We start from the raw sequence: 25,447 nt of genomic DNA, 5'->3' as shown, positions 1-25,447 counted from the left end.
GTTTGGGCAGGGTTAAGCATGAGCAAATTTCTATAAAGCTGTGTTGAAAGAGAGCAGCCAACACTATTGTTCGGTAAATGATGAAAATTGGTCCATAACTTGCAAGATTCTTGTGGGGAAAAAATAAAAATAAAAAACGCACAGATGACTGTCCATGCATAGTTAGGTGTTTTTAGGTTAATATAGGTTAACTGCATTGGGCAAATCATGTAAATAAATTGTTAAATGATTGCATAGCAAATGTCCTAGTTTTGAACTGTCCCGTGTGATGTATTCTTTCTAGTTTGTTCCTCCCTTTTCACAGGTAACAGTCAATGACGGAAGAGCTGTGCAGGAAGGAAACTTTTAATGGTGATCTTTGAGAAAATGCTGGTTTAACCCACCCCCAAACGACTCTACCTTCAACCATCTGTTACAATGTCGGGGGAGTTTGAGGCCAGATCTGTCTGTTTCTATAGCAACACCCTGCCCTTTTACTTAAAGGGGGGTTTCAAGTCCTGTATTTTTTCACCTTGGAGTCGTCAAGTACTAGTCTTACTGCACTATCCTCCCTTTACCTTTTTTGAAACAGGAGATTCACCACCACCCCCCATCCGTCATCTAACACAAGGGTGAAACAGCACAATGTGCCCAACCCCCATCTACCGGTTTGTACCCCAACCCCCAAATGGCTAAGCACTCACATTGAAAATCCCCGCCAGACAGAAACCATACCGATTGCCTAGCTAACTTTTCTGTTTTAAAGCTTAATGAGTATGTTGACTATCTTTTATGCAAACATTAAATTATTAACTCACCTCCATTCCAAAATCATATGTTGCTATTTTTCCATGAAACACACAAGGAAGGACAGTTCAGTGAATACTATTCTAAAATGGAAAAAACACACCGTTAAAGCACAATGAAAAAATCCATATTACTAATCCGCTATATTTGAAGTCTTTGAAGGAAAAACAAAAATATAAGTTTTAATTTAACTGAAAATCTTCACTTCTTTCGCACCTCTCAGCATTGCGATCCAAAACTATGCAATTTGACATCAACATCGCCAACCCTAATGCATCGGTCATTTTTTTAAACCTGAAATTTGAACACAAATAAGATTATGTCAGAAAGGAATATTATTAGTGAATAAAAACATAGGTTGGTTCCTCAAAGGGTTCTTCAAAATTTCTCCACGTGTTCCACTGAAAAAAATGAATGTATGCATACAGGCTTGTTTACCTCAGTGCTGTTGTTGACTGTTATGACCACACTGTCAAAGTAAACAGCACTACGAAAACAAAAATATTAAAAAGCCCTTATTAATTTAGTGCATTATTTATCAGTTTCTCAACATCATGATTTTCTTAAATCAGAAAATAAAATATTGTCAGATAAAAAAAATTACAGGTGTTAAGCCTGAGGGACCTGTAAAAGTATTTTATGTTACAGTAAAGTAAGTGTAGTAAGTAAAGCACAAATTAGGCTTAACGACACAGGTGGTACACATTACGGCAGTTGGCACCTGATTCGACTTCCCTGCAGAACTATAAATTAAGCTCTAACAACTACGTGTATGTTTATGGCATTAGTTAATTACTAGCATTGAGTAGCAACGTGACTGCAATTGAAGGTGTTTAGGCTGTTTGTGTCTATTAAACAATAACCAACCTCTGGAAAAACTGGAGGTTCATTTTAGGATGCAAGTGATTAGGCCCACACATGTTTTGAATATGGAAGTCTGTTTTCTTGTCAAAAACGTTGTGGGCAACAATAAAAATACCATGAAACAAACCACATTAGACAGTTGCATTTATCTGACTGGCAGGCTATCAGATTCTTCTATGAACCGGCACTATAAGAGATTTATTTGAAATAGATTTCTAAATTACTCTGGCAAAAGAAAAAAGTCCCTGTGCCAAAGAATTTTATGTGAAATTACCGCTGGTCTATAGTTTACAGAAACGGATGCGTCGCATAGAGAGTATTATGAAAAAGGCTCAATAAAAGGCTTGACGTTTTGTTTAGGGTTGATTATATCTTAAATGTTGTAGTTTGTGATGAAAAATTAGTTCAGCCTCAGTCATTTTGTGGGTACGGGATATGAAGTCTGTTTTCTTTGTTTTAAATAGATTTAAGTCGTTTTTCTGCAAAGATGAAAATAATGCATTGTATGAATGCTTTAAGTTATGATGTTATAACCTTTAAGGTTACTTTATAAGTTTTACATAAACCTATTTCTAAAACACGCATTTATAAGGATCACAAAGGATCTAATCTTTAATCAATTTTTCCCAAGAAACCAGTAAGAATGAACTCATGTATAAGCTGTCCACCACGATTTCTATCCTTTCCAACAACAAAGCCCTTGAACGCAACAAATTCGTAAATTACTTCAGAAGAGGATAGTAGGAAGTTTCCGATAGCACAGGAAGGCAGCATTAATCCCTGAATTTTAAAGTATCATAAAACACCAAACTACTTTTTCTGAGATTTTAGCAGCTGTGTTTGTGTTGCACATCATAGAAGGCAATCGTAGCATTTGTTATTTTTATATGTTGGAGAAAACTGGTTAATTTGTTAGCTTTTTTGCTGTATTTTCATCTTCCGGGTTTAAAATATACATCATGTTTACGTTGCAAAGGACTATAGTACTTTGTTGCATCGGTGTCTCATAATTATTCATGAGACTGCGTGTTCTTATCCTATGAAAAGACGCTTCGCTTAATTATTCACAACAGCATGTGTGACAGATGCTTCAGACTGCAAAAATTACCTGAGAGAAACATTCATGGATCGAAGCAGTTTGTTTTTTGTTTTGTTAGAGTTCAGCACAAACATGATTCATTCACTTAGTGAGTTTTTTACAGCTCCTTGATGCAACCCCATCAAAAGGCTTATATAAACGCCTTGCTTCAACCCATGGACATGAAAAACAACCTGTGGCAACAGTGTAAAAGTAGCCCAATTCCAAGGGAAAACCGTGGACTTGGCAACAACACTGTCATGACCCTTTAATGTATGTTTACCACAGAACAATGATTGGCAGAATTACTGAATCACAGAAATGGTTTACAACTAAAAATTCAAATAAGTCATGAATTCTGTCAAGACTTATCATGGCCACACTGCTGAATAATGCAAAAATTAGACGTCGAAAAAGCATGCTGCAAGCTGCTTGTGGTCAAGCATTTCAACATCTTTTTACTGCTGCTGGCAATAGCACTCACCCTTGCATAAACACGCTTGCCTCAACAAATCAAAGCACTACTAGCTATCAAGAGCTGTCCAGAAATGGTTGAATATAGAATTACAAGAATTACATTCATCTCTGTAGCACAAACAATGCAGGATGTGTCAAATTTAACACTACATACAACAGTTAGAACAAATTCTGAAGCCATAGCAATACTGTTAATATTTAATAATAATTAGAATTTTACTGATAGTAATATCAGTAAAACACAAAGTGCTAATTCTCTCTGGCTGGCTACCAAACGAGCTGCACATAGATTGCATTTCAAAAGACTGTCATAAAAAATGGAAGAATCAAATTCCAAATCCTTCACTTATAGCAAACTTGTGAACATCTCTCACATTGCCTTACAAATGTAAATTGTTTGCTATGTTCATCTGATTGGCAGTTAATGTTGCCAGAAGCCACAGCTGGCTTAGCCAAAGTCTTTGCATTAGCTTACCAATAAAGTTGGATGCTTTGACTTTGCACAAAGTTTTAACTGAAGATTACAGGCAACTATCTGTCTGTTAAATCACACTTGGTAGTGTTGAATGTGTGTTACTCTGTTAAAAACATACCCAGAACCCAGAAAGGGAAGCCCCCCTCTTAAAGCCTCATCCTGTGCAAAACGCAATGGAGGAAAGATCTTCAATAACAACAACTTCCGAGCACCATCCTCGGCAGGAAAAGGGAAAGCTGTTGGTTACATAGAATGACATGTTACGTTGAAGCAGTGTTTATATAGATATTGCTCTTCCTCCTTCCTTTTTTCTGAACAGGCGTTCACTGACAATGGAATGTATTTAATACAATATATGCATAACATATAAACATACTTTTTAAATCAACCAAGACATGTTTAAATATCCCTCCGAATTTTTTAAAATCCCATTTCCCAATCCAGATGTCTATGGCTTGACAGTAAATTTCTTGCTTGTACAAATCATCCACTCAAGAAAATGAATAGTGGCATGACTGAGTTGTTGCCCTATAATCATTGTCATCACATGACAAATTGATTAAAAAAATGTTGCACTGAAACAGGAGTGATTTATTGTCTAGTTTGGATCTTTTCCTTTTTAGTTTATTGTCTGGGCCAAGTGAAGAAGGAAGAAGGAAGAAGGAAGAAGAAAAAAACATCAATAAAACTTAAGAGGAAAAAGGAAGAATAACACAAATAGATGTAATGCCGTAAAAACCCACATTAACAATGGCTTATTGAAATAAATGTGGCAACAGAAAACTGTTCAAACAAACAGGTTTTTAATAACTGATTTTTAAAAGTTGGTGACATAGTTTGGAATTGTAAAATACACAGTCACCATAATGCAATCCTGTCCTACTTTTACATTAGCCTTTGTAATGCGATAAATAAAAGTAAAAAGTATTGCATTTAAAGGAGTATTTTACCCAAAAATGAAAATCATCATTTACTCACCCTCATGCCATTCCAAACCTATATGACATTCTTCAATGGAGCTCAAATGAAGATACTTGTATGTAAAGATCTCAGAGTAGTTTCATATTTTGATTATTGCCAATAATCTGAATACTCAACACAATTTTATGACAAAATGAAATGATTTTACATTTTAGCAAATTGATGACCTCATTTTCCTTAATGTGCTTACGCCTCACTGATGGTAAGATTTAGGTGTGGGGTTAGGGACTTTCATGTTTACTATTTTCTAAAAATCATACATTTCCATACTAATCACATCATACAAATTTACATGAAATAGCTACCTCAGTTAAGTTTTCTTATAAGATCGGGCATGTGTTTTTACATATACACATAGTTTATGCTTAAGTTGTAATGTAATATAAATTTAACAAAAAAAAAAAAATAATAATAATAATTTTAAAACAATATGCTTTCATACTGATGAACGGAAGGAGAAATAGTTTCTATCCTACACAACAATTTGCTAAAAATATATATTTTTGCACTTCTAAGTTTTATGATGTACATTTTTTTAGGCTCCAAATTTAGGCTAAAATTAATAATAAAATTGATATCTGATTAAATAATTAAAATATGTATTTATTATTAAATAATAAAAATTATATGTGACCCTGGCGGACCACAAAACCAGTCTTATGGGTTAGTTTTTTTAAATTAAGATTTATGCATCATCTGAAAGCTTTCTACTGATGTATGACTTGTTAGGATTTGGCTGAGATACATCTATTTGAAAATCTGGAATCTGAGGGTGCAAAAATATCAAAATATTGAGAAAATCGCCTTTAAAATCATCCAAATTAAGTTCTTAGCAATGTATATTACTAATCAAAAATTAGGTTTTGATATATTTACGGTGGGAAATTTACAAAATGTATTCATTGAAACATGATCTTTACTTAATATCCTAATGATTTTTGGCATAAAAGTAAAAATGATAATTTTGACCCATGTATTTTTGGCCATTGCTACAAATACACCCATGCTACTTTAGACTGGTTTTGTGGTCCAGAGTCACATATTTTCTAAAAGTCTTACATTTCTGTACTAATTACAGCATACAAATTTACACAAAATCACCACCTCATAAAACAGTAGCGTTTTCTTATTAAATCATGTATGTATTTTTACTTAGACACAGCCATTATGTTTAACCTAAAGTTCTACAAACATGTTTAAAAGCTTATTAATATAAATTTAACTAATAATTTAAATTGTTTTTTAAACTAAAAAATTATTGTTTTTTAAAACATTAAAGCAAATACTGACGTGAGATTAAATCGTCTGAATGCAACATCAGTGTAGAGTATCAATACTTCAGTTTTGATCCATCCATCACTATGAATCTGAGACTTTACAGTTACAAAGAAGCCCACATTAACCAGACACTACAAATCAATAATATGGGGTAAACACTCCCACTTAAACAAGTTAATTCCTCTACATGTTTTATTGTATTTATCGATTTACTTTTTACATTTCTCCAAAATATCTGATGGAAATGACGCAAATGAAGCATGTGGCCCTAGATTATGAGCTAAAAAATCGGGAAAAGGGTGATCAGATTTCATACTCAGGCCTTGAAGGGGGTGGGGTGCACAGACGGAGGCGGGAGGAGCGGCATTGCATTTCTGGAGGGAGCCTTTGTCCTCACGCTATATGAACCCCCGAACGGCGTGTGGGGAGGACGACGCACATGCGGCTGTACTCCGAATGGGTTAATAACCAGTGTGGTTTTTGTCGTCAAAGATAGCTGAGGGATGTGGTGATATTTCAAGCGTTCGTACAAACTCTTAAGAAGGACGTAGCTGAGGAAAAGTGTGGAAATCTACTCAACGAGGTACGTTTTTTCCCCTCTCCTCAACTGACTGAAATTCGTCAGTGACGCGGCCAACGGATTTTTTGGTGACATCTCTCGCATACTCAGCAAAATAAACAAATTTCTGCTTTATCGGTAGCTGGGTGAAACGTTTACACGCTTGTTTTTCCACAAACAGCACCATTAGAGCTGAACTAGTGCCTGTGAGTTGTTTTATAAGAGGGACTGTCGCGTCTTTCTTGCGTCAGACAGAGAACAATAGTAAACTTACGCGCAGCTGGATGGGCTTTTCGTGGAAATGTGAAGGGATAACAGACAAACTGTTCGTAGATGTACGACGAAACGTCTTTCTGTGGTCGATATTTAATTGTTATCATGTTCTTCTGTAAGTGGTGTTGAAACGCAGCCACGCTGCTGTTTGGGATGTTGGCTTTTTTCTCCCCACTTCGAGAGGAGCAGTCTTCAGAAGATTCACCTCAGGTAAAAGCGCGCCACCGTTCGCGGCACGTTGCGCTTGAGTAAAGTTAAATTTTGAAATGGTAACGTTTTTTTTTTTTTTTTTTCCCCGGCGGAATAATCAAAAACAGCATTGTTTAATATTGCGTCGTATTTTTTGTTTTTTAAATCCACCGATAAGTTACAGATATGTTATATCTTGCATCTCGTCTCATGACGATGTATGGTAATAATTTGAATCGGTTTGTCTCATACTATTTATTCACACCGCAAATGAAACTACGAAGCGTAAAAAGTATCTTTACTTAACTTTTAATGCAAATATGCGGTCTACATGGCCACCTCTTATTTGTTTTGACCTGATTCATGGGCTTAAAAAGTACTTCTTTCCATATGGTTAAATTTAAGTTAGTTCACTGTTGTTGGGGGCTATTATCTAAATGCCGTCAAAGTTAAAGATTCAGTATTTAAGAAACATAAATATTGTTTATATTTAGATTCATATGTAGGTCAAACCGATTATCAGCCGATCTCTTTTTTTTTTTTTTTTTTTTTATTATGTGTGTGTGTGTTCATAGGTCTACACCGACCTGCAAGAATGCTTGTCTGCTAACTCTAGGTTTTGCTGAGTTAAAAATAAATAAATAATAAATATACTCGTTTGATTAAGATTTTGACAAAGAATCATTTCAATAAAAGCCCAGTCTGTTACGTTTTAAAAGCCAGAAGTGTCCAAAGTGGTTCATTAACTCACGCTTTGTGTATTTCCATTTGGTATAGGGTAAGTGACCCTGTCTTATTCTGAAATGTTAAAAACAACGAGCATCATAAGTTAACGAGCAAATGCAGATTTGTGAAATCACTGTCAATTTATCAATTCCAAAGGCCAGTCTGAGTCTGCACCAAACTGCTCTTGCTTTTCTTAGAAACTTTTGTCGTTTTGAGGTAAGCACCAGTCTCCTGTCCTTTCCCCAGAGCTGAAGGAATCTGGATTGGAACGATAACTACTTTCTCAGATGTCTCCACAAAGCCACTCTGTTCTCTGTCTTAAAGTTAATGTCTGACGTGGTAATGGTTCCTCTGTGTGGCGTTGCTTGACTTAGGAGGTCAGGATTAGGTTTGAGGTATTGCTGAGGGTCTCCCAGTCCTTTAATGACTTAAAGGGATAGTTCATCTAAAAATGAAAAGTCTGACTCTGAGGTTTTTCTGAACACAAAAAAATATGTTAAAGGATGCTGGTAACAGCTGCTGGTAGCCATTGACTTCCATAGAACTTTTTTTGTTTTTGTTTTATTTATTTATTTTAAATATAGTATGTAAGTCAGTGGCTGCATGCAACTCTTGGTTACCTTCAAAATACCTTCTTTTGTGACTTGGCACTATCCCTTTAAAGTTCACATGCACAATTATTCAAGTCCAATTCTGCTGAGACTTAAAACTTAAAGACAAGCATTTAGTTTTTTTTTTTTTTTTTAAATCACTTTTCATCCTGATTTATTCCTTCATCTGCACTTTAAGAATTAGTTTGAAGTCTTCATCATAAGTTTTTAAAGTCCTTGTCTAGTACTATGTCAATGACCATGTCACTAGTCATTCACTGACCAAAAAGTGTGCGCACCCTGTTGGAAGATCACGCCTTTATAAGATCGCCATCTAGGTGTGTTGTAAGTGTAGAGACTGTTTGGGGCCCTGCTGATGTGTAATTTGAGGGCCAACTAGGCACCAGCTGTGGAATGTTGCAAACGGCAATCAGATATGGCCCCTTTGTACAGAGTACAAATTACAGTGATTCGAATCCTTTAAATGGCACTCATAGTCCATGTCCTTTACCGCAATAGCGTGGCCCTCACTTCATGCAACTGTCTCTAATAAACGATTGGACAGAAGTTGTGGCCATTGGCAGCACGTCACCACAAGTTCCCATGAATTTTATTCGAATTTAGATTTGGAATAGAGTCAGAGTCAAGGTTCCCATGGTCATGGAAGAATCAAATAAATCAAGTCATTTAGAATGTAAATTCTAAATTATCGCTGCTTTTTGAAAATCCACATCTAGTAATGAAGAACAAAGTCTGTGGACAATAATAGAGGGAATCCTAGAGAGTCTTTACAGATGTTTTGATAAATTCACACTCTGAACTTTATGGAAAAATCAAGTCACAGCCATGCCTGGAGCGTCTTTTGTTTACTTGGAGCGGTGAGGATTGCACAGTTTGATTAGACCAGCAGATGACCCCATCCTCTCTCTCTATTCTTAAAGTAGCTGGACTCCAGTTTGTGACCAAAATGTTTTCAATTGGTTGCCTGTTTTGAATTTACTTTGTTAGAGCTGCCAGTTCCACAGTGACTTTTTTTGCTTGTCCAAAATGGGGAAAATGGGAGAATTTTTTTTTTTCTGTCTCAAGTCTACATAAGAACCATGCTCTGTTTGGTTAACACTAGAGTAACTGAATGTTTTAAGAAGTAGGTGTTACACACTAGAGGTCAGATAACACTAAGGTGGTAAATGCCTCATGCAAATGAGATTATTTTTTATTTATTTTTTTTTTTTTCCCTCTTTCTGCGAATCTGTGCCTTATCTAAATGTAATTAAGATTAATTCATTCTTTTTCCTTTTTATTTATTTATTTTATTTTATTTTATTTATTTATTTATTATTATTTAGTCATTGAAAGTCTGTATGCAAAGTGAGGAGAATTGAAGTAAATGTGTTTTTAAAATGTATATTTTAGAACTTTTTTTTGTTGCTGTTTGTTTGTTTGTTTGTTTGTTTTTCTCCTGTACAGGCAAAAGAACATTTTCAAACGAACGTTCTCACTCATTTAATTTAATATAGTCAAAATGGTTATTTTTAGATTTAAGTTTGGCAAATAAGTTATAAGGTTTTATTTATTATTTTAAATCTCATCCTTTTCCTTAGTTGACTTCATGTTTCTGTGAAAGCTTGATAGAAAAGTGATATTTTAGCTCCATCTAGTGGATCTTTATAGTTAATCGAGCCTCTTACTACAAGGCTCCTAGAAATTTTAAACTTTTCCTAATAGAGATTGTCCGTTGTCATTTTGGTAAGATGCGTGGGAATCTGCAAGTCTCTTGTTCACAATTTGGAGTTGTTAACATTAGCGCCTCATCTCCTCAAAATAGTCAACTTTTGTCAGTCATGTTGTAGGCAGGTAGGCCATATTCATGCCATATTTATTACTGGATGTAATGTACTAATTTTTAATGCTGTTTTCATTTACTAATAGTTATACTTTTGTTCTTGTGCAGGTCTGAGACTGAAACACCATGAGCTGGAGTTTTCTCACACGGTTGTTGGATGAAATCTCCAACCACTCCACCTTCGTGGGCAAGATCTGGCTTACGTTATTTATCATCTTCCGCATTGTGTTGACTGTTGTGGGGGGAGAATCGATATACTACGATGAACAGAGCAAATTTGTGTGCAACACCCAGCAACCTGGTTGTGAGAATGTGTGCTACGACGCGTTTGCACCGCTCTCTCATGTAAGGTTTTGGGTTTTTCAGATCATTTTGATCACAACCCCCACTATCATGTATTTGGGCTTCGCAATGCACAAGATCGCACGTATGAATGATGATGAGTATAAGCCGAGGAACAGGAAACGCATGCCCATGATCAACCGTGGAGCCAACCGTGATTATGAGGAGGCTGAGGACAATGGTGAGGAAGACCCCATGATGACTGAGGAGATCCTGCCAGAGAAAGAGAAGGCCCCCGAGAAGCCTGTCGCAAAACATGACGGGCGGCGTAGGATAAAGCGAGATGGGTTAATGAAAGTGTACATCCTGCAGCTTCTATCGCGGGTTATTTTTGAGGTGGGCTTTCTATTTGGCCAGTACATCTTGTATGGTTTCGAGGTCGCCCCTTCGTACGTGTGCACTCGCAGCCCCTGTCCGCACACGGTGGACTGCTTTGTGTCACGTCCCACGGAGAAAACTATCTTCCTGCTGATCATGTATGCCGTGAGCTGTCTCTGTTTGTCTCTCACGGTGCTGGAGATTCTTCATTTGGGCCTCAGTGGAATCCGCGATGCTTTTAGGCGACGTGCACGCCACCAGAATGTTGCACGTCCCCGTGGTCCCATATGCAGACAGGTGCCTACGGCCCCGCCAGGGTACCACACCGCCCTGAAAAAAGACAGGCTGCCCATGGGATTGAAACCGGAGTATAACTTGGACTCGGGTCGGGAGTCTTTTGGTGACGAGTCGTCGTCGCGAGATTTTGACCGCCTGCGTAAACACCTTAAACTGGCCCAGCAGCATCTGGATATGGCCTATCAGAATGGGGAGAGCAGTCCTTCACGCAGCAGCAGTCCAGAGTCCAATGGCACCGCTGTCGAGCAGAACAGACTCAACTTCGCACAGGAGAAGCAGGGAAGCACAACTGAAAAAGGTAAGATCGAGAAGTGATTCATTTTCACAATAGCTTATTGATTATCTTTTATTTATGCATTTTTATAAAGATGGATAGAAGGAAATGGTATGCCTAAAGATTGCAGTGTGTGGGTTATATTTATTTTAGCTTTATTTCTTCACTTTATTTCTAATTTATTAAGTTGCACACTATTTATACAAATGCATATTATATAGATGGTACACTGAGAATGTTCAAGGAAAAAGTTGAAAAAAAGACTTTTTACTTTCTCGCAGTATAGATGCATACATGTTTTAATTCATGTTTTTCTCACTTTCTCTCATAGGGATACGTGCTTGATTGAGACTCATAGACTGTCATCTGCTTTCCTGTGCAACAAAGCACCCCACCTGTGGATGGCATTGCTCATCTTGAAAAGCGGAAAGTGTCTGTATGTTTGTGTATTTTATGTTTGGCTGCTGAACTTTGTGTGAAGCCTCGTGAGACTGAGTGGAGCATGTGTGTCCTTACGCACACTGGTGAATCTGTGAGAACGTGTCGTGCAGTATTATGGCGAGTTAAAATCTCAGAAAGCAGCATTTCACCAGCCAGTATTACTTGACATCAGCCAGTCTGCCTGATACTCCAAAGTGCCCAAAAGCTAGTTAGGAAGATGTTTGTTATTCTCCTCAGTCACTAGGCGACTGTGCAATGTCTCTTGTTTCTTGTCATCTCTTTTGTGTTTTTTTTTGTTTTTTTTGTTTTTTTTGGTTTGTTTTTTCATAGGAAAAATAAATTGTGGTTGTTCCATTTGTTTACCACACTTCTTATGAAGTGCCAAGGGTTGCATCTCAAAAATGCCTTAAACTGGAGTTTACATATCTTTGCCATTCCAAAATGAGATGGACGAGCCAGTGTAAAACCACATCAGATATGTAGTTTAGTGTTTAGAACAGTTCTGTGTTTTGAGTAGTGGACCACAATTAGTGTGTGTTTGTAACGAACAAAACGGAAACCTGGAAAATGCTTGAATACTTGTGAATCAATTATTGATCTACAAAGAAGCTTTTGATTATTTTATTTGCATACTGCGTACTTTACCTGTATATGAGAAGTATTTTGGTAACTACCCCTGTTATTTTGAAGAAGCTTCTCTGTAGGCTACAATTTCAGTCTTATTTTTTTGCTTTTGTTTACGTTATTTTCTGAGGCTTTAAATGAGTTTGGTTTGGCTTTCATTTCATTTGACCAACTCTTAGAGAGACAAACTCAACTTTCAGAGAATGTCTTCACACAATTGAAAGCACTAATAAAGAAAAATCATTTGTTTTCATTTTCATTCTTTTGAATAGTTTCTGTTCAGGTTGGTATATAGTTTTGCCTCCCTTATGCAAAAACAAATCTTAAGTTGGTCCAAATGCAGTTTACAGTAAATAGCAATAAGGTCTCAGAGCTGAAAGCCATAGAGCCTAATGTTTTATACATGGTACCAATGCAATGTGTCATCTTGAAACCGTTTAATTCACCCATGTCTGTTAACAGCCAGGATTTCCATCTTTTGATACTTTTCTCCAGCATCATCTCAATTTTTTTTACATTTTCTACTATTTTGTAAGGTTTTGTAAAAAGTATTTTGTAATCTAAAATAAACCTTTTGCGTTTAAAAACTGCAGCCATGTCTCATTGTTCATTTTTCTGTGTTTGCAAGATGGTTAGCTGGTCTTGAATAATAATAGACTGATATATTGGCAGGGCTGGTTAGTGGGCTAGTAAATGGCTAATTTGAGGTGTTTAACTATCGCCTGAGGTCCTTTGTGTCATAAACCTTATAAATGTTACAAATACTTCAAGTGAGTTGGTAAGTAAGTCTTATTATAAAAAAAAAAAAAAATTCCTGTTTTTAATGTTTATCTAGGTGAACTAATATTTGCTCACTCACTTCCTGAATTTTAAATGACATTTGCCTTTATGTAGCGCCAACCTTAAATTAAGAGTGCTACATTACAGCAGAGATTTGAATAAGTAGTTTATGGTGTTTCCCATGAATGTATCAACTTTAAATCTTTTTCCAAATGTCATATGCAAATTCCCTTGGCTGTCACTGCAGTAACTACACATTGGTTATAAATTGCATATGCAGCCATAACAAAAAAAAAGATGGTTTGTTTCTGGCATAATTTTAATATCTATGCTTTTTCAGATATTTTCCATGTATTATTGTATACATGTATGTAATTTGATATCTCATTTTGGTCGAATACCAGTAAGTAGGGTATAAGGGTATCAAAAAGCTTTACAGATCAACCACTAATCTTCAATGTATATTTTTCTCAAATGTAAGAATTAATCTTATTGTACGACTGAGAGCTTTACAGGAAACTCTACTACATCACATTCTATTGATCTATTCACCAGCCACCAGTGAACTACTTCATGCGACTCTCGTACAAAGTACTTGAATATAAATTTTGTTAGATAAGGTTTGATTTCTTTGCACACACTGAATCTATTGTTGTCTCTTGGGATTTTCCTTATGTTCTTGATAAGTGTAACTTGTAGATGTCAGCTCAGGAAACTTCACAGCAAGTTTTGCACAAATGGAAAGGGGTTTTCATGTTTAATGCATCTAATGTTAAGGTGAGGAAAAGAAACATTTGAGTTTTATTAAAAATATTCTTTATAACCCCAGTGTTCATTTTTCAAAGGATATCCTTACGGTCAAGCACACTTATCTTAGTCCAGAGTCTATATAATAAAAAAAACAACTGCCATAAACTGTACTAGTAGTTAGCAGTAATACTTATAAACAGCTTTCCCTTTGCAAAACTGTCATGATGAAAGTCCTAGAAGGATTTCTTTCTCTAGGTTTGTTGATTGTTTTTTGGAGCTACAGTAATGCAGAGCAACAGGACTTTGTGTTACTTGCAGGCCCTGTGACCACCAGCCAGACAGCACATTCAGACAAAAACAAGGCGTTTTACTGTGGAGGTCCACTGCCACAGCAATCCAGGGCTTACTTTCTATACCTTCAGAGCAGAGGGGTGACCCACTTTAAGGTTCCCCTGTCCTGGTCTGGCATTCTTCCCTCAGGTGATCCTAGCCAGCCGCATGAAGACACAGTGAAGTGCTACAAGACACTTGTGCAGCAGCTGACTGAATCGGGCATCAAACCTCTGCTGGTTCTCCACCGTTCTGCTGTACCAGAACTTTTCAGAGCCAAATATGGAGGCTGGGAGAATCCATTACTGGTGCAGATGTTTGAGCAATATGCAGGATTTGTGTTTGACGGATTTGGGGATCTTGTGGACACATTCATCACATTCAGTCACCTGCATGAGCTACATGAAGTACAACTTCAAAATGCTGTCCAGTCCCATGCAAATGTTTACAATGTCTTTAATCAAATGTTCAAAGGTAAGACATGAGTTTAATAATTAATTCATCAAATTTATGTTTTGTGTACACAAAACAGACCAGGGTTAGTGGTCAAGGGCAAACTCTCAGTAACTCTGTAGGTTCTGAGTCAAAAGTCACATGCAGTTGTCACAAGCATTTTAAATGTAATTTTATGCAAATTAACTATGGCTTCTGTTGAACCAAGTAATGTATGGATATTTTTGCATGATACATCTTAACATAAGTAATGTTTTAAAGGGGTCATCGGATGCTAAGTTCACTTTTACATGCTGTTTGAACATTAATGTGTGTTGGCAGTGTATGTACAAATCTACCCTATAATGATAAAAATCCATGCAGTGGTTTTTAATTAATCTGTAAAAATAATATTACCTTTTTCAAAACGAGCCATTCTCAGATGCCTGTCGTTGTGGCGTCACACCGACAGAGGCCGCTCCCACTATAATTGATTGACATGAGCGTCTTATCTAAGATCAGTTGCAGAGGTGGGTAGTAACAAATTACATTTACTTCGTTACATTTACTTGAGTAAATTTTTGGAGTAACTAGTACTTTTAGAGTATATTTAAAGATAGGTACTTTTACTCTTACTCAAGTAAATTTTTAGTGAAAAAACTTTACTTTTACTTCGCTACATTTGATAGCGTTCCTCCGTTACTGACAAAATTGTAATAAATATTAGATGTCTAAAATAATTTGTTTATGTGACTTGATCTCAAGTCTCGCGAGACGTTTGAGAGGCAGCTTCGCGAGAGTCTGCTACGCGTCTCCCACTTAAGTCAAAGAAGTTCAGCGCGCCTTTAGAAAGATGATGGCTGAAGCAGAGGATGACGTGTGTGAGTTATCGGGGGCAGATCACCCGTGGCCTCAAATCGAGTCTATGTTTTCACTTCAAGATGTCAAAAAGAATAGTTTCATAATGCGATGCAGGCTGTGTGCACCAAAACAAAGTGACATCGCAGCGCACAACAATTCCAGCTCCTACCTGAAAAACACATAGCGGTAAGTGTCAGTATGATGCCTATTTGAACCCTATTAATGGTAATTTGGTAACTGTGGGCACTTTGACCTTATAATACCATATTTCACACACTGTCCGAATGTTTTTCCTCATATGCGCGTTTGTGCACGCAATGACAAATATTTTCTGAACCTTACAAACATTCTAAACGTCTGCATGTTTTCATATCCATTTTCCACAAGTCTAAATAAATTGAAGTGCATACTGTGACGTTACACACAAATTCGTACAATTAACTAAAGGTTTTTTTTGTGACACCTCACCTAACGTTAAGTGCAGAACATGTACAAAATAAAAACGACATTGCATTTTAATTTATTCCCATCTAATGAATGCATGTACTTGCATGCATGTAAATTGCATGTAAATGCAAGAATAAAGTAAATAAATGTTTTTAAAGGAAAAGAAAGCTGCTTAGCCCAGCACATTATTCATTCGCAGCATTAATCACACAATATATACATATTATCGGTTCATACTGTCATGATCTGGGCTGTGGGGCTTCCCTTAGCCACCTGAGGTCGCTGTTTTCCCTTCCTTGCACTGCACTTCCCTGATTGTACACCTGTCTGGTCATTGGCACTCATCAAAGCTCTCACCTGTTCACAATTATCTGGTCTATAAGAACTCTCATTTCCCACTACTCATTCTGGCTGCATTGTCTTCGTGTGTGTTCCTCCGTTTTTGATCATGCTTTAGATTGTGTTTCTGTTCATTTTATTTTGATCTTTGATTCTAGTCGTGTTGTGCCGTGTTGGCCTTTTGGTTTATGTTTATTTGTGTTTTGTTTAATTAAAATTTCCTTCCCTGCATTTTGGACCCTGACCTCATCTCTCAGTACATCGAACGTGACACATACGCAAACATAATAACAAACACATACTTTGCACACACACTTTCTCTGTTGTTCTCTGTTAGCTTGTTTAAATGCAGATGCTGACACATTTTGTGTTGTGAATGTAAAAATAAAGACAGAGTTAACAGTTAGAAAAATGTCTGGGTGTGTTTGAAATTTTATTGAAAATGACAGTTTATGTGATGTTAATGTGCCCATCACAGGACTGAGATAGGCTACTTTACTTCAGCATATGTTTTATATAAGCAGAACAAAGAGACTTTCAAGGAAAGGTGTGTAGAAGCTTTCCAAATAGTTTCAAAACAGGGTTTTTGCTTCATATCAATCAGATCAGAAGTAACTAGTAACTAGCTACTTGAGTAGTTTTTCCAGCAGATACTTTTTTACTCTTACTCAAGTAACTATTAAGATTGTTACTTTTACTCTTACTTGAGTAAATATTTCCATAAGTACTTGTACTTTTACTTGAGTACAGATTTTGGGTACTCTACCCACCTCTGCAGTTGTAACAGTCCAACCTCTATGTTTTGATGCCGGAGCAGGGATGTAAGTTAGACAAGAATTGAGCGATTGAGGTGTTGTGTTGCTGGATACTGAACGTAGTGGTCGTCATTTACTCCCAACATCTGAGCTGCTAAAGATGCAGTGGATTACGTTTGTTTGTGAAGGGAATGCACCTCCCGATCTACATATATCCGTCTATGTTCATGCGAATCGTTCGTGATCCAGCTTCACTTACAGCAGAAGTGAGTATAAGGGTTTTTTTTATGAATCTTTGCAGTCGCCTTTCCTAATAATGTGCTAGTTAGCAAGTTTACCGGCTAAAGTACACATGCTCATCACTCCACAGACAGAAGAGAGGGGCGGGGCGAGCAGAGCTCATTTGCATTTAAAGCAGTCTCGACTAGAATGGGATCATTTTTGCAGAGCTGATTTTGGCAGGGTAAAAAGGGTTGTTTTACACTACCATTGAGAATTATTAACCAAAGTATATTATAGACTTTTCATTAAGACCCTAAAGAATCATATTGTTACGGATCTGGTTGGTGAGCTTCGGACCGCTCACCACCAGATGTCACTCTCACCTTCCTTACACACACTGACTGTTATACTACACCCCGGACTACGTTCCTCATCAGCCACTGCTCCTATCACCTGCGCCCAATCAGAGACAGTATATAAGCCCCGGTCTTCCTGTCACTCTTCGCCGAGTATTGAATTGTTATCATTCGTACAAAGCGTTTCTCTGTGTTTCCCTGTGTCTTGTTTTCTGGTTTTGCCTTGTTGTATTGTTTAGTCTGTCTATCGGAACTTTCGCCTGTCTGACCATTCTCCTGCCTCGCCCATACGGATTGCGTTCGCCACTAGATTGACCCTCGCCTGTTTTAAGGATTACTCTTGGTTTGCTGTCTATGCACCTGTCTGCTGTTGTTCGACCCTGCCTGCCTTTTGACCATGTCTATGTCTCGTCCCTTCAATAAAAGTATGCACATGGATCCAGTCGTCTCTCGCACCTCTGTTACACATATTAACTTGTGGAATATGGGCATCCAATGACCCCTTTAAAGGTGTTTTATGGTTTAAATGTAGCTAGGAAAACAACAACTAAAAAGGTCATTCAATGGCCCATTGTGACTACAGGCCCCTGTGTGTGGCCAATGGAAATGTTAAAAAAAAAAAAAAAAAAAAAAAAACCTTTAAAATGAACTTTGTTGATATTAGTATTACTATTATTATACTGACTGGAATAAAAATGTGACAACTAGTCCTGAACTAACCTCCCCCTGATTTACATAGTTCTTTATAATAGTGCACTGATGATTCATAGTGATATTTTTTTGTTTTTCAGGATTTCTTTTTGGGATCAGAGCCAGTGATATTAGCTCTGTTTATGAAATGAGGCCAAAAATCTTGGTAAGTTTTCAATACAGAGTATTATATTACACTGGTACATGAAGTTCCGAACGTAGGTTTGGTAGGAGCCTAATCATTTAGTCCTGTCAATCATCATTATGAGCCTATAAATGCAGCAGTCATTGCTCCATCCCAGGGACAATTCTTCCGACATCCCACTATCTTCCCATCTCCACTTTTATTTCTGTTATCCTTTCTCTATGTAGCCCTGCAATGGGGGTGTTGAACTCGGAGCTCAAGCCGAGCCTCGGGTTGAAGGCAGGCGAACTCGTGAGTTAATATTATCTAATTTATCACATACTTCTTTTGTCTCAACTTCAGGCATATGTGGATTTCATCTCTCTGCACATGCAGTACAACTGCAAATTGGGGACACTTCTTACAGAGGAACTGAGGAAATTACAGGTAATGATTTAATGTGGCTCTTGATGTATTATATAATCATCTTCACAACAGATCAGCCCATTGAACAATCATCAGATTTCATAATAACTGCTCTTAATATTCAAAGACTTGCTTAAATTACTTAACTTGGCAGAACATTTCAGGACTCTGAAACGACACTTAACACTCTTGTTTCAGACTGGCATCGGTCAAAAGCCCATCCTTATGTATCAGTTGACAGTCAAAGCCTGTGATGAATATAAAGATCATTTCCAGCCACTTCACACAATTCTTGAAGGTAAATGTTAGCATATTTCTTTAAGTGATGTGCCTGAAGTCTAAGATACTTTTTATGAAATGAAAATACCAGATGCCAACCTAGTATTATTTTTCAGTTTTAAAGAACGAAGATCACATCATGGGCTGTGACATCACACACCTTTTTGACAACCTAGATCAGGAAGAAAAACTTAAAAGGTAAATTTGAGACCACCAAGTTAGACATGAGAGTATATAATAGCTATTTTTTAAGTCAGTATAAAAAGAATGTTCTCCTTTAGCTTGCAGATGGTAAATACTAAGACAGTCTTCCATCAGAAATCAGCTTCTGCAATGTCATATCAAAAGGTCTGGGAGAAATTCAGAAGTCAACCCGAAGCTGAGCACGATCAGTTCTTGAGTGGTTCATTCCCTGTTGGTTTCGAATGGTCCATCTCCAGTGAGAGTTTCAAAGTGGAGAGTGGATGGGCTGAACACGGCAAAGGCGAGACCATATGGGGGTCATGTCTCTGGAAACCAGACTGCTGATTTGGCCTGTGATAGTTATCACAAGGTGGACTATGATGTGTATCTACTTAGAGGCATGATGGCACCTAATTATCAGTTCTCAATTTCCTGGGCTCGCATTTTCCCCACTGGACGCAAAGAAAGTTTGCTTGAAAAGGGTGTTGCTTATTATGACAAGATGATTGATACACTCCTACAATCCGGCATCGAGCCGACTGTTACCCTTCATCATTGGGACCTTCCCCAAGCTCTGCAGGACTTAGGCGGCTGGGAAAATGACTCTATTGTGGAAGCTTTTAATGAATTTTCTGACTTCTGCTTCTCTCATTATGGAGACAGAGTCAAAACATGGATCACTTTTGGCAGCCCGTGGGTAGTGAGCAACCTGGGCTACGGAACAGGGGAACATCCCCCAAGAGTGAAAGACCCAATAATCGCATCTTACAAGGTGTGTCTGTCAGTCTGAGAAAGTACTATATATTTTTATAATTTTAGAAAGTAACAATTCTATGCTTGTTTTCACAGGTTACACACAATATTATAAAATCTCATGCGAAAGCTTGGCATATTTATAATGATAATTACAGAAATCTGCAAGGTGGAAAAGTGGGCATTGCTCTGAACTCCGATTGGGCAGAGCCCAATAATCCCTCAAGTGATCAGGATGTAGCAGCAGCTGAGCGTTATCTAAACTTCATGCTAGGCTGGTTTGCTCATCCCATATTTGTAGATGGAGACTATCCAGCCGTGCTAAAAGAACAAATTGACAAAAAGAGAGATATCTGTGGTGAAGAGTTGGCAAGACTTCCAGTATTCACTGAGGCTGAGAAACAAAGAATTAAAGGCTCAGCTGATTTCTTTGGACTTAACCACCACACTTCCCGACTGGTTAGTGAGAGCTTGAATAGTTGTGATGCTGGACCGAATCATGTTGGGGACTTCCAGACTCATATTGACCCCTCATGGTCCACCACAGTTTCCAACCAGATCCAGTCTGTTCCATGGGGTCTTCGAAGATTACTGAACTACATCTCTTTAGAGTACACGTCCATCACAAAGGTGCCCATCTACATCACAGGAAATGGAATGCCAACTGAATACAATGGCGACGTGTTCAATGACACTGACCGTGTCGACTATCTCAAAACTTACATTAATGAGGCAATGAAAGGTAAGAATCTTAAGAAAACTGGTTAGTGTTCAAAACTAAAACTATAATAGTCTTTTTAGAGATAATTGTGTACCGAACTGTACTGTACTGAACCGTACTGCTCAGTGGATTCGAACATTTTTATATTTGGTCAAAAATTCATATGAAAAATTAGTAAGCTTCATTATTTCCTGGCCATAAACACTATTTGCCAAATAACAAAATTTGCCACTATTTAGAACACTATCTAAAGTTCACTAAATCACTATCTAAATTTCACTAACTAAACTCTACATTTTTTTTTCAAACAGCTGTGCATTTGGATGAAATTAGTGTCCAGAGGTTTACAGTCCAGTCTCTAATGGATGGATTTGAGGGTCCTCAAGGCTACAGTCACCGATGTGGATTGCACTTTGTGGACTTTAAAGATCCTGACAGGCCAAGAACCCCAAAAGCATCAGCATATTACTACTCAAAGCTGATTGAGAGAAACGGATTTGCTGAGACTGCTGCAAAGACTAACATGCAAATGTATGGAGATAAATTTGAGATCACAAGACTCCCTAGCCTGCCGCCATCTGAAGTTCCTTCAAAATCTAAGGTTGTTTGGGAAAAGTTCACCCCTCAGACCAAGTTTGAGAGACAGCTTTATCACTATGGAACATTTTCAGAGGGATTCCAGTGGGGTGTCTCGTCTTCAGCATATCAGGTAGAAGGTGGCTGGAATGCAGATGGAAAAGGACCAAGTGTTTGGGATACTTTTGCTCAAAAACCTGGTAATATCCCAAACAATGACAATGGCGATGTGGCATGTGACAGTTATAATAAAATAGATGCAGATCTATACATGCTGAGAGCCCTGAAAGTAAAGACTTACAGATTCTCCTTGTCATGGTCTCGAATTTTTCCCAGCGGTTATAAATCTTCTCTTAACCAGAAGGGGGTGGACTACTACAACAAGCTCATAGATGGTCTCGTAGCAAACAATATCGCACCCATGGTGACTCTCTACCACTGGGACCTGCCACAGGCTTTGCAGGACATCAACGGTTGGGACAACCCTGAAATGATTAACATATTCAATGAATATTGTGACTTCTGCTATGCAACATTTGGAGACAGGGTGAAGTTTTGGATCACATTTAATGAACCCCAGACAATTGCATGGTCAGGATATGGACTGGGTCAGATTCCACCTAATGTGAATCAACCTGGAGATGCTCCATACAGGGTTGCACACAACCTCCTGAAAGCTCATGCACAAGCATATCACACCTATGATCAGAAATACAGAGCATCTCAAGGAGGTCTGGTATCCATTAGTCTGAACGCTGAATGGGCAGAACCCCTAGACGTCAATGCCCCTCGAGAGGTGGTGGCTGCTGATCGAGCCCTTCAGTTCCAGCTAGGCTGGTTTGCACACCCCATCTTTAAAAATGGTGACTACCCTGATGCCATGAAGTGGCAGGTTGGCAATAAGAGTGAACTTCAAGGCTTGACAGAATCCCGCTTGCCTTCTTTTACTGATGAAGACAAAGCCTTTATCCAAGGAACAGCTGATGTATTCTGCATTAGTACATACACCACCAAAGTCGTGCGTCACGCTACCAGCAGACTTGATATTGAGTCTTATGAAACTGATCAGGATGTTAAAAAGGACGAAGCAGAAGGCCATATAAATACAGCTGTTAATGAGCAGAAGGCTGTTGCTTGGGGACTCAGGAGACTTCTTAACTGGTTAAAGGAAGAGTATGGAGACCCTGAGATTTATGTTACAGAAAATGGTGTGGCTACAGGCCTTGACACAACAGTTGATGATACTGAACGAATATTCTTCCTGAATACCTATGTTGATGAGGCACTTAAGGGTATGCACACCTGTTAATCCTATTGAAATTTTTGCATGTTTTTCTGCATCATTTACAAACAAATTGTACAAAATTATTAGTGAATGAGACCCAGTGTTTTTAATAGTGTTGCACTGTTAATTGTTAAACTTTGTTTACATTTACATGTATTCTCTTTTTAGCACATAATCTGGATGGAGTACGTGTCAATGGTTACATTGCTACCTCTCTAATGGACTCCTTTGAGTGGCTGAAAGGCTACACTATTAACTATGGACTTCACTATGTGAACTTTAACCATCCAAGTCGGCCAAGATCTCCAAAGCGCACTGCTCATCTCTACTATGATATAATCAAAAATAATGGCTTTCCACTGACAGAGGACGTAGCAATGTTATATGGACATTTTCAAGAGGGATTTAAGTGGAGCACAGCAAGCGCTGCATATCAGGTACAAACTATTTTAACAAATAAAACTTTTTTTTTTCTATCCTATTTGTCTGTAGTGTTTTCAAATGAGGATATTTGTTTCATGTTATGCTTAAACACCACAGATAGAAGGCGCCTGGAGAGCTGATGGAAAAGGTCTCAGCATTTGGGACAAATTTGCTCATACTCCTGAAAAGATGACGAACGATGACAATGGTGACACTGCCTGTGACAGCTACAACAAGATCGATGAGGATATCAATAGTCTCAAAACACTGAGGGTCAAAAACTACCGCTTTTCTCTTTCATGGCCCAGAATTATGCCAGATGGAACAAACAGGAAAATTAATCAAGCTGGACTCAACTACTATCATAGACTACTAGATGCTCTTTTGGCAGCCAATATCACACCACAGGTAAAATATTTTGAATACATTTGCATGCAAAAAAATCATTCTTGTAGCCTAAGAGAATTTGACTCATTTCTGACTCATTTCTTACAATCATTTTGAACTGACAGGTAACTTTGTACCACTGGGATCTCCCACAAGCACTCCAAGATGTTGGTGGCTGGGAGAACGAGACCATTGTTGACAGATTCAGAGACTACGCTGATGTTGTATTTAACAGTCTAGGAAACAAAGTAAAGTTCTGGATCACTATAAATGAACCCTACATTGTTGCACTGCATGGATATGGCCATGGAATCTTTGCACCAGGTATCATTTGTATAGAAAATCATTGTTTCGCTTTTTGTAAATATGATTTAGCTTATCAGTTTCCATGTTAGCAGTTAATACTGCATCATAAAATTATTGATGTTCTGTTTGTGTCCAGGTATAAGTGATAATCCAGGCATTGCACCATATGTTGCGGGACACAACGTAATCAAGGCTCATGCTGAGGCCTGGCATGTGTATAATGACAAGTATCGTGCAAGTCAAGGTGGCATTATTGGCATAACAATAAACTCTGACTGGGCTGAACCAAGAAACCCATACAAACAGGAAGATGTGGATGCTGCCATGCGTGTAGTTGAGGTACAGTCAACTACAACTGAAATAAAAATGATTTAAAAAATAAACTAAAACTAACACAAACAATTCAACAAAATTACTAAAACGTAAAAAAAAAAAAAAAAAAAAAAAAAATTGTAATTAATCTAAAATATAAAACTAATTAATAATATGAATAAAAACACTAAGATAGTACAGCAATGATACTAAAATATCAATACCTGTGTGCATAATGCACCACTTTTTTTCTCTTGAAACAGTTCATGATTGGTTGGTTTGCTCATCCCGTGTTCAATGGAGATTACAGCGATGTAATGAAGAACAGAATTCGAGAGAGAAGTTTAGCAGCTGGCCACGCACAATCGAGGTAATATAGATATTATCTTTTTTTCTGAGGAATTTGATGTTTTGTATTCAAATGCCTATGAATGCTTATTCAGTTGCGTTTGACATCTAACAGGCTTCCGGAATTTACCCCAGAAGAAGTAGCAAGGATTAAGGGAACTCATGATTATTTTGGATTGAACCACTACACCACTGTCTTAGCATTCTATGTCGACTTTGGGGACCAAGAGCACTATGATGCCGACAGGTGGGCTTTTAGTTTTAATTAACATTGTCACACTGTTTCAGGCCCAATTTGTTTAAAACATGCGTCAATATTTATTATGCTGTCTTCTGTTTCAGGGGCGCAGTCGTTATTAGTGATCGAACATGGCTGGAAACTGGATCCGACTGGTTGAAAATTTGTCCTCAGGGATTCAGAAGACTTCTGAAATTCATTAAGGATAATTATGGGAACCCTCCTGTTTACGTTACAGAGAATGGAGTATCTGAACGAGGGCCAGTAGATCTGAATGACGTCCACCGAATCCACTACTATGAAAACTATATCAATCAGGCCCTGAAAGGTAAAATCACAGGACAGTCATTTTTTGTGTTGCTTTTCATGCATTTTTGACTACCGTTTTCATATTTAGACTATTGGTAACAACTCGTGATAATTGAATAAAATCTTATTTTATTCTTTAGCGTATTTGCTGGATGGTGTGGACATGCGTGGCTACGCTGCCTGGTCACTTATGGACAATCTGGAATGATCGTTGGGTTTTGATGAAAGGTTTGGACTTTTCTATATAAATCGATCAGATCCAACTTTGCCACGAATTCCTAAGAAGTCAGTCTGGCACTATGCTACAATAATCAACTGCAATTCCAAGAAACAAAAACATCCTGTAGAGGAACACTTTGACCAAGAAATAAAAGAGAAGTTCTGAACATAATACCTGTTT

General features: G+C 37.7%; 2 protein-coding genes across 2 annotated transcripts; both read left to right on the top strand.

Annotated features, from left to right (window-relative positions):
- Positions 1-6,292: 6,292 nt before the first annotated feature.
- Positions 6,293-13,007, top strand: gjc4b (gap junction protein gamma 4b). Its single transcript, XM_051119046.1, has 3 exons — positions 6,293-6,522; positions 10,228-11,374; positions 11,682-13,007. Exons 2-3 carry the CDS (start codon positions 10,246-10,248, stop codon positions 11,693-11,695), a joined length of 1,143 nt encoding a protein of 380 aa, XP_050975003.1. The 5' UTR covers positions 6,293-6,522; positions 10,228-10,245; the 3' UTR covers positions 11,696-13,007.
- A 1,159-nt stretch (positions 13,008-14,166) lies between these two features.
- LOC127170873 (lactase/phlorizin hydrolase-like) lies at positions 14,167-25,432 on the top strand. Its single transcript, XM_051119165.1, is given in 17 exon segments — positions 14,167-14,749; positions 18,479-18,543; positions 18,865-18,948; positions 19,126-19,225; positions 19,323-19,404; positions 19,488-19,703; positions 19,705-20,161; positions 20,239-20,884; positions 21,175-22,731; positions 22,893-23,161; positions 23,265-23,555; positions 23,660-23,858; positions 23,977-24,179; positions 24,416-24,522; positions 24,616-24,747; positions 24,843-25,066; positions 25,188-25,432. Coding segments are annotated over 17 exon segments (5,460 nt in total).
- The last annotated feature ends 15 nt before the right edge of the window (positions 25,433-25,447 follow it).

This window comes from Labeo rohita, chromosome 9, assembly GCF_022985175.1.
Source record: "Labeo rohita strain BAU-BD-2019 chromosome 9, IGBB_LRoh.1.0, whole genome shotgun sequence".
Taxonomy (NCBI): Eukaryota; Metazoa; Chordata; class Actinopteri; order Cypriniformes; family Cyprinidae; genus Labeo; species Labeo rohita.
The sequence above is the reverse complement of the archived record's forward strand: the minus strand, read 5'-3'. Positions and strand labels throughout refer to the sequence as shown.

Coding starts and splice junctions, on each gene's coding strand:
- gjc4b (XM_051119046.1), top strand. CDS start 10,246: ATGAGCTGGAGTTTTCTCACACGGTTGTTGGATGAAATCTCCAACCAC.